The 10,312-nt window shown below is 45.2% G+C and overlaps 1 protein-coding gene across 1 annotated transcript in view; it reads right to left on the bottom strand.

Annotated features, from left to right (window-relative positions):
* Positions 1 to 1,354: 1,354 nt before the first annotated feature.
* The window catches only part of UBE2D2 (ubiquitin conjugating enzyme E2 D2), a 31,966-nt gene continuing 23,008 nt past the window's right edge, over positions 1,355 to 10,312 (bottom strand). The window contains exons 6-7 of the mRNA XM_008644220.2: positions 4,559 to 4,652; positions 1,355 to 3,011 (exon numbers count right to left, since the gene is read on the bottom strand). Coding sequence (XP_008642442.2) covers positions 2,966 to 3,011; positions 4,559 to 4,652 — 140 coding nt within the window. The 3' untranslated portion in view covers positions 1,355 to 2,965. The remainder of the gene's footprint in view (positions 3,012 to 4,558; positions 4,653 to 10,312) is intronic.

Raw genomic sequence — 10,312 nt, 5'->3', positions numbered from 1 at the left:
CAGCTTTGCTACCAGAGCTGGGGGGTTCTAAGCAGCCCAGCTCTATTTTTAAATAAAACACACTTAGCACATGACAGGAAAAAAGGGAATTGCATGAACAATCGACATCCACAGAAGGCCCAGCGCAAAGAAAGCCATGCAAAGGGAAGCAGGCAACTGAAATTACTAAATCAAGGTAAAAAACTGGACAGGGATGGAAAAGGTTGATGACATGACAAGCTCAGAACTCCTAGAAAGGCAGTGACCGGAGCCCCTGGCCTCATGTGCTGTTTGACATTAGGACATACCCAATGCACAGCGTCAAAGGAGCAAGTTTCTAGTCCCAAAAATAGCTAAGCTGGGTCAGGTTTTCAGTTAAATGCTAAAGGCTCCTCCATCTAACTCACAGTACAACCCTCAACAACAAATGGTCAACCCACAGGAGGTATACAAAGCACATCCTCCTATCTCAAACTTCACCAGACCTCCTTTTACTACACTACTGTGGTCATGCCATCAGCAAAAAGGTCAGAACTGTTTAGACACTTCACTGCAAATGAGCTCATTCCAACATGAGATGTATTAATGCATCCTCCAAGCTGAAGCTGTTACGGGTTCGGGACAGTTTCAATGCATGTGTGGCTTATTAATGTCCTCTCACCTCCTGTTTGTGGCTCCTACCCCACCAGAAAGAGAAACCATCCTCCTCAGTTCCCTCAGCTGTCACTGCTCCCTCCTCTGTGTCTCTGATCTCTTCCAGTAACTGCCAATCTCCAAAGGCAGACAGATCTGCCACAAAAATCATTCTTGGGTGGCTCAGTTGCAAAGCAGTTAAAGAGAACCCCCTCAGACTGTTCACAATCAGTGCAACCCCCTCCCTGTACCTCTCAGTGACCCCATGGAAAAACATGGGAGGGCAACTCCACCATGGCCAAGGTGTATTGCAGAGTCCAGCAGGAGCACAATAGGTCAGGAAAAGCACAGCCATGGATCCAGGCTGGCACAAACCCCAGACACACCAGCAGCCACCAGCTTACATTCCAGTTTTGATGCCACAGGTGTTACCCAGGGCCACAGGCTGCCTTCCAGACACCCTGTGGATAACATGAGTGCCATGAGTTTCAGGTGACCCAACCCGAGGTTTGCAGCCCTGCTCACCAATCTCTCCCCCCTCCCCTGTGACCCTACAGTGTCCCTCAGCCAGTGGGCCACGTGCCCCCCTTCCTTCTCCAGCCCTGGAGCTGCACTGTCCCCAGGCCAGCAGAGCAGCGGGGTCCTTGTGCCTCTGGAGAGGGACACAGCTCCCTGCAGGAGGGCTCACACCTGCCCAGCACTGCAACACCAGGACATCGAGAGATGAGACAAGAGGAACAGATTTAGACCAAAAGCAGTGGACATTTATTCCTCGTTTGTGCAAGAGTGTCAAGATGCATTTGGGAATGGCTGGGACAGACCCTGTGGCCGGAGAGCCAGCCTCTCCTGCCCGATGGCTTGGGTTACAATTCTACTAAGAGGAGATAAACTTGCAGACTCACCTACTGTCACACCAACGATGCTGGCAAATACACTTGTATACAAAGAAAAGTTTCAAACTACATTTTTTCACTAGATTCAAGTGAAGACTTTGTTCCAAAAAAAAAAAAAAAAAAAAAAAAAAAAAAAAAAGACATATACAAGTACAATTTAAAACTGTATGAACATTTGCAAATGTTTAGTGCAAAGTAATTATGTAAAAGCTACATTTTATGAAAGTTTGTGCTGATGTGTTTGGTAGGTTTTTTTCTTTTTTTTACCCTTTTACATCCATTTTTTTAGTTACATAAGGTTTCACTTACCTACAGTACATATGCATTGTGTTAGGTCCCATGCAAGTGGGAGTAATACCATCAGGCTTTGTAAAATGTCACTCTGATTCTCATTTAGTAAACTGCTTATTTGGTTTAACAGTCAAGTTCCTGGCACACTACACATCCTGATTTCATCTAAGTGCTCAAGCTCCTGTTTGCCTCTTCAGGTGCCTTGTGTGATGCAAACCAAACTGCTTCACAACTTCAGCCCAAAAGGTTTTTTTTAGAGAAATCCACCGTTAGTTTAAGCCTGTAACAAACTGCCCTGAAAATTAAAAGCCTATTCACACAAAGTTATATGTAATGACTGTAGTAATCAGTTTATTACACAGATTAATTAATTCTTGAACGTACAAGCTCCAGGGGAGCAGTTGGGTCTTTAAATACACACAAGTTTTCTGTCATATGGATTTTTTTTTTTTTTTTACCCTTACATCCAGAAAGACCTAAGCAGTTAAAAAACTTAAGAAAAAATAAGAGCTATTAGCTAGGTATTAACTGAGAAACCACATACAAACCAAAAAAAGTATGAAGGGAGGGAGAGAGTTGAAACAAATCAACATCACTTGATGCACTAATAGCTCCAATCCATTTAAATGGTGACCGGTTAAACTTAGACCTTAAACACAGGATGTGGGTACAGTTTCTCATTGGTCATAACATTTACCTAAGGTGTAGGTCCTTCAGAATAAAATGAATACAGAAACAGCTTCAAGTTCTTCACCTTGCTTTTCATAACTGTTATGAGTTTAAAAGGATTCCACTTAAAATCCTTCATGGATCAGCAACACTGTCCCTAAAAAAATCTGAAACCCACCAGAACTCTCCCCATTCCCATTCGATTTCCCAATTTAACTCATCAAGGAATGCTTTTAGGCTCACAAAGTTATGACTGAAGAACCAGCTTTTCACACACACACTTCTCTGCTAGGAGTCAATGTTGGTACGGGGAAATACAGTATTTCTAGTTTGTTGTTCCAAGTATGTACAACACGCAGCACTGCTGTATCAGGTAAACATGTGCACAGGGGAAGATGAGGCGTGGGCTCATAGAAAGCAGTCAAATGGAAATCAAAAGGACTTTCTCTTTCAGAGTTCCCCTATCTTTATTTGTAGAGGTTATCCAATAATTTCTTTAATTACATCGCATACTTCTGAGTCCATTCCCGAGCTATTCTGTTGTACCTGTATGTATAAAAAGAGGATTTACTAAACATGGCATCCACACAGTATTTCAGCTCCAGCACTCTAGTCTACACATGGCATGAAATCACTGTACTATTATCAAGTTTGTAAAATTTAAGAGCAAAATTAAACATTAAGCAAACAGGGGAAACAAGAAAGCCCACAGTGCTTCATGGAAAAGAAATACCTGGTCATATTTACAACAGGAATACGAGATCTTTGTGACTGAAGGCACAAAACAGAGCTAGAACAGGGCTGAGGGGAAAGGATTTTCAGAAAGGCTTTATCTGTGCCTCCCCCAGCCCCATCTGCTGTGTCCCCGGGGCAACTGTTACTGTAGGGTTTCCCTTGGTCATTCTGGAAAATAGATTAACGTGTTCCCCCATCTCCTGCTTCCCTTCAAAGTTAAGCCCAGTACCTGCCATCAACTCATCTGCTAAACCCCAACAGCCTTATTTCTTCCTACACACTTTGCTATTTTGATGACTGTCAGGACACAATGATTTGTCCATCAGAATCTTTTTATTCTGAAAGCACGATATAATTCAATTTCCAAGAAATCTGTAGCTTTCGCACCCAAATACCCTCTACAGCCAGGGGGAAACTCAGGATACTTGTGTAAAAAAAAGCAGTTGTGTGATTAACTGCACTGCTGAAAGCTTCTCTCTGAGAACAGAAGGCAAGCTGTTCATATTCTACAGAATTTGTAGAGTAAGACACAGCCTGAAGTTTCCTATAGTTACATACACCAAGTTGGTTTGGTGTTGGAATCTAGTCTGTAGAAAATGTTCCTCAGCTTAAACAATCTGACAATCCACTCATAACTAACTCTCTCCTTCACATTACTGCTCAGAGACTACCCAAGGAGCAAGTACTTCTGTTGAAACCCAAAATTTATTTCCCTATTTTTGGGAAAAATAGAAAGGAGTCCTGCACACTTGACACTGCAGATAATCACTGTTGATTGTGTCTCCAAGTATGCTGGTCTTGCAGCTCTCAAAACCAGGATACATAAACTTCTCTAACACTGCTCCTCAAGTATGCAGGAGAGAAAGCAAACCTGTGGACTATTTTCCCTTCTCTGATCACATCTGGAAGGGAACAGTGAGGTAGGAAGTGTTTACAACACCACTAAACTGTTAAAGTGCTTGTCAGCACTGAAGTTTCTCTGTACTTGCTTGAGAGTCTTCCTGCCCCACTTCTACACCACTGGTTCTTCCCTTGTGTTGTCAAGTGAAGGCAAAACAGGGAGTTTTTGTTATTTCTTCGTATGACTCTAGACCCAGAGCTGCCATGGAATATTCCCCCGTTGGAGTAACTTGCTCTCCCTCTGGTGGTTACATGGGATTAAAGCAGCTCAGACGGTGGCACTATATACATCCCAGGAAAAAACCAAAAAAATCTCTGAAACGACCACAGTTAGAGCTTTGATTTGCCTTTTTTCACTCTCACTCTTTTCCAAGAAGCAGGTCCCCAGAGTTCCCCTTTCCTGTGTAAGTGTGGATTCTGCCCTGTCAAATTCCATGGGTTTTGGCTTCCATACTCACTTTTCTCTATCTGTTTTGTAGATCCGTGCAATCTCAGGCACTAAAGGATCATCTGGATTGGGATCACACAACAGAGAACAGATGGACAAAAGTACTAAGGAGAGAAAAGAGACACTGAATTAGTTCCAGGACAGCTGAGGACACCTGCACCAGTCAGCCCATGCACTTCCTTCCCCTCCAGCCAGTAGCATCAGCAGCATTTATTTAAGTTTGCCAAGGAGCACCAATCCCACATAATTCAGCTGAGTGATTTTGAAAAACCTCCTTTTACCAGTGAACTACACAACTTTTCATGACCACAGTATCACAATGAGTAACCTCCTGGACAGGTGTATCCAGCAGCAGCCTTAAACCACAAGGCAGAAATGTTCTGCCTGAGCCCGGTACCTGAGAGTCCTCTGGGAAAACATCCTTTGCTTTTGCACCCAAAATTCAGCTGTTCCCTAAAGCAGACACCTCACTGTTGGATGACCTGGAGAAGCACTAAGCAAAAGTCAAACAACAGACAAGTCCAGCTGAGATGAAGGAAGCAAGGGCTGTTCACAGCTACTTAAGAATCACAGAATGGTTTGGGTTGGGAGGGACCTTAAAGCTCATCTTGTTCCAACCCCTGCCATGGCCAGGAGCACCTTCCACCTGCACAGGTTGCTCCAAGCCCCATCCAACCTGGCCTTGAAGATCTGTTTAAAAATAAGCCAGTCTTGCAGTGAATTGAGACTTAACTCCAAGCATACGGAGAGTTGGAATGGATTAAGTGTAGAACAGCATTCAAAATGACCCAAGCATGCCCAGCTCCTTGCACTGCTACCACCACAAACGCCTAGAACTGGAGTGTTTCACTGTAAATACATAGTGTATATACCCCAGCAGGCACAACCTGCTCAGCAGAGTGACAACCCTCATCCATACAAGGAGCCAGGACACTGCTGCAAAGCCACAAACAGCACATGGACATTCCTACACTCACTGCAGAGGAGAAGGCAGGAGAAGGCAATAAGTTATAAGCAAAGCATATTGGGACAACACTACACCAGGCATGGCAGGGACATCTTGCCCCACTCCCAAAAATGCCAAACATTCCCTTCTCTCAGCCTGTTTGGATCAAACAGTGCAACTCCATATGTCCCTTCACCAATTGCAGCAAAGCAGTTGTCACAGTGCAGCCTCCAAGCAAGGTGCAGATGACAAGAGTGAGGAGTTTGAAGACACTAAACACAAATCTGGCTCCAATTTCCACCACTTGCAGGAGGCAGAGCTATCTATTCTAAAAGGAAACAGCATGCAGCCCATAAAACCAACAAAGGAGTTAAAATAGGTTAAAAGAGAGGCAACAAAACAGATCCCAGAATGGCTTGGGTTGGAAGACCCTTAGAAGCCCATCTCATTCCACCCCCTTGCCATGGGCAGGGACACCTTCCAATGTCCCAGGTTGCTCCAAGTCCCATCCAAACTGGCCTTGGACACTTCAAGGCTGGGGCAGCCACAGCTTCTCTGGGCAACCTGTGCCAGGGCCTCACCATCCTCCAGACAGAAGATGGAAACAGGTCTGATATTCAGGTTTTTTTTTAAGTGGGACAGGAGTGAAAGCTTCCCTAGGTCTAAACTGAGCGAGTTGCTCAGTGTTGTGAGCACCAAGAACCCAAGAACAAAGCCACTTAGTTCAGTTTTCCCACCTGTTTCTGCAGACCCTTCACTAATGCATTATCAATTCCCAGTTCAAAGCTTCTAAAACAAGTTTGCTAATAAACTGGTCTTGGTTTAGGTGAACATATTTCTGGTTCTAGAAGAAGGAGCAACCTTTTCTCCCAGTTCTCCACAGTACACTTGTGAGAGTTAAGAGCTTAATGATTCTCCACCATCAACTGACACAGGGACCATTTACTGAGCTCCCTCTCAGGCACAGCTTCAGAGTGTGAAGGAGGCCTGCAGGAGGGTCCTGAACTGCTGTCCCTTAGCGAGGCACACAGCATATTTAGCACCTGTAGCACAGATCCGGCACCAGTTCTTTTCCCGCACATAAATCAAGTAAAGCCCATGTTAGTTTTCAATGGGAACCTCTCTGCCACCTCACACCCAGTCAGCTCACACTGCTCCCCATCAGTGTCATTTCAAAGCAGCTGTTTCTCCAGCAATTTTCCTGTAGCTCATTTCTTTCTGTCTGTCAGACTCCACTGCTCTGGTCACTGAAGTTTCTTCAGCTGTAGGATGAGCAAGGCAGGTCCAATCCGTCACCTGCCTTCACCAGAATGCAAAGGAAATCCAATCAAAGTTTTCTGGTCAACTGTTGTAACTATTCCCTCAAGTTTTATCTTATCATGGTCCTTTAACAACCCAAGGACTTCTCTGAACACAGTGGCTCAGCCTGCATCAGCAGAACCACGCCGCAGGTCTGTCCACTGTTCTCTGCCCACCCTGACACCCCTTTTCCCAACACTCAGCAGCTCACTTTTCAGTATCACCCCAAAAATATTGAATAAAAATGGGCACAGTCATTTAGCTTCAAGCTGCACTGCCACATTCAGCTGCTTTGATTTATTTTTCTAAGTCTTCATTATTCCAAACTATTCTCATTACACTCACTCTTGCTGGTGACTTCACATTATTCCCTTTTTATCTGTACAGCCTCAGTAATTTTAATATCCTGCTGACCCCAGCTATTGTGCAAAATCAATTCTGCAAGTTTCTCCTGAGGCTTTCCACTAGAACACTGCACATACACACGTTTTAGACAAACTAACATACAGAAAATCCCCTTGGAAAAGGCACCACCTCAAAGTTTCAAGCACAAGGGTAAAGGGGAAGCAACCCTTACAAATGTCAGCTGTGTATCAGAGAGCTTTGATTCATCAGAGTAACGAGTTAAACCAACACTGTGGAATAAGAGACTCAGCAAGCCACCTCCCTCTGCAATCAAGTATTACTGCAGTGAATTCCACAGCAAAGCCTTGACATTCACTAGTCAAATGATTACAACATTAATACTAGACATAAAAAGAGAATTCTCAAAAAGTTTTGGAACCATAGAAACAGGCTGAATACTACACAAGGCAGGTAAGTGACACTTTACACCTAAACATCCTGCATGGCCACAGGCAAAGCATAATCAGCTGGGCAGTATCCCTTCAAGTCTCTCACTGGCACGGATGTACCGCAAGCGTGCACTCTGAACTCAAGTCTGGATTTTTCTCAGTAATAGCAAAATAAATTTTACTTGCCATTGACTCAAGGGATTCATCCCTTGAAATAACTCTGTACAGAACTATTTCTCATCTTATCACTCTCAGCTGTCAGAGTTGTCCAGTCTGCAGCAGAACACTAGGCAACTTAAACCACTGTCAGTTTAAAGCTCCTTTTCACTCGAAAATTGGTTTTGCTTTGTTTTATTTCACCAACCAGGCAGCCTACTGACCTCCAACCCTCCAACTACACTCCCCATCTATCTCTGCAGACAACAGATACAATTTACTCTTCAGTGTGCTTCCTGCTGCCATGGACTAGCACAGACCAAGTACTTCTCAACACCAAGGAGCTGGGAGAGCCAAACTCATCAAGCAGAAGGGCTGCTAACAAAGTGCTTCTAGAAAATGGGCTTAGCTTCCCCACAGAGCAATGATAGAAATGCATTCTCATCAGGCAGAATGAGCACTGAACACTTAAGACTGCTTGAGTCACATGCAAAATAAGGTCCACCAGTGTAACACTGCACAACTGGGATCCAAGTTCCACTGCAAGACTTTCCTTTACAAAGCACGTAACACTCTGAAATTCACGGGCACTCTTTCTCCAGGCAGCTCCTCTGTGCTGAAAATCATGACACTGACAGCTTGTCAACAAGCCCAGCTCCAGTTCTCCAGTGCACAACCCACCTTGGCAGCTGCTCTGCTGTGCTCTCACAGCACCAAGGTCAGCCCACCACCCTCAATGGGCAACTGCACCTTCCTGGTTCTGCCCCGCCTCAGACTGAGTGTGGGGGTAGATGCAAATTCCGTATGTAAATTCATGGTTGGGTTTTCTCTGCTATGAAGCAGCTCAGTCATTAGTCAGGACAATCCGTGATGTCAGCTCTCCACAGGTCCTTCCAGCACTAGCCAAATGAGCAGTGCAGAACACAATTTAAAGCCCATCTGGCTACTGGAACATCCAAATTTAGGAGGCATGTTAAAGCTCCTGGAACTCAGAGGTGAAGAGACTCTTAAAAGCAGCTGATCCTCATCTTCCAAAGCACAAACCCCAAATCATTCACTTTGTCTGCAAAGCCTGACTGGTCCAATATCCACCACTCCAGCCACCCCCCTGGCACAGGGTACCAACCACTACAGATCCTGCTGTTTAAGTATAGCTGGAATTCCAAACAAACTTGCTCCAGTAAAGCACTCATCCATGGGGCACTTCAGAGTAAGGAAAAGCAACTGAGCAGCAATGGAATCTCCAGCTGAGTTCACAGAAGGGAGATAAAAAGCACTTATTTTTCCAAGGTAATGAGCTACCCAGAAGAAGCAGCTGGTGTGTTCTGATCCAACTGCTGTTTGGTGCAGTTACTGCTCTCCAAAGAGGAGCCAATTTAGAATCCATCTAGGACTAAAGGTCCATCTATAAGCAGGCAGAGAGACTGCACCAACAAAATGTTTGTTACAGTACCAAGAAGGTGCTGAGATGGTTGCTCTGCATGCCAGACTGTCAGGACAGCAGGAAGACACTCAGCTCTCCATCCTGGCTGGAGTCACACAGGAGTATCAGGACCACCTGATACTGGAAAAGCTCGTGCAGTGACACAGAGCAGTTGGATAAAACAGGGAAGCATCAGTCCCTGGCCATCATGAGTTCACAGCAATGGCAGCAGCCCACCCCACCTGCTCTGTCCTGGGTGAATGACAAACACTGTGCTGGGGCTTTCCAAGGAAAGCGATTTGTCACCTCCTGGAGACCAGGCCATGGGCTCTGACAGACAGTGCTGTGCTTCTGCTCCAGCCCAGTTTCTGAGTAGATAAAACAGGGAAGCATCAGTCCCTGGCCATCATGAGTTCACAGCAATGGCAGCAGCCCACCCCACCTGCTCTGTCCTGGGTGAATGACAAACACTGTGCTGGGGCTTTCCAAGGAAAGCGATTTGTCACCTCCTGGAGACCAGGCCACGGGCTCTGACAGACAGTGCTGTGCTTCTGCTGCAGCCCAGTTTCTGAGTGTGAATGTAACCATTTGTCAGCTCAGGTTTTAAGTGAGCCTGGTATGCTGGGAGACACCTCTGCCAGCAGAAATGGGAGCTTTGGACATGTAACACTACTGAGGAATTCTTAATTCCATTTCGAAGGGTTCATCCAGCTGTCCCTGTTTCTCACACCAGCAAGGGCTCCTTCACTGATCATCAGCCTGGCAGCTTCCACATCAAGAAGGTCCACTGCTACTTTGATTCTAGTCCTCAAAACCTGCAAAAAACCTGACTACTGGAAGGAGCATTCTCCTACACAGTCACTGTTTTTTGAGTTTCAGGCCCCAGACCCTTGAAGCTTGAGACATACAGTTGTCAAAGCTTTATCAGCACCAACAGATGTTAAGCTTGCAGCATTAAACACTCTGAAAACACCACTGACCAACAGGTTCATATACCTGGCTCCTGATTGTGAACAGGCAAGATGCATCCAAATAAATGAAAGCAACTCTGGACTCCGCCTGAGTTAAATCCTATTTCTTAACCACGACCCCATTTCCAACTCCTCCAGCTGTCTTCCCCAGCCTTACAGGAAGTGTACCTTTAAA

Source organism: Corvus brachyrhynchos, unplaced genomic scaffold, assembly GCF_000691975.1.
Source record: "Corvus brachyrhynchos isolate BGI_N302 unplaced genomic scaffold, ASM69197v1 scaffold262, whole genome shotgun sequence".
Classification (NCBI taxonomy): Eukaryota; Metazoa; Chordata; class Aves; order Passeriformes; family Corvidae; genus Corvus; species Corvus brachyrhynchos.
Note: the sequence above shows the minus strand (reverse complement) of the source record. Positions and strands in the feature narration are given on the sequence as shown.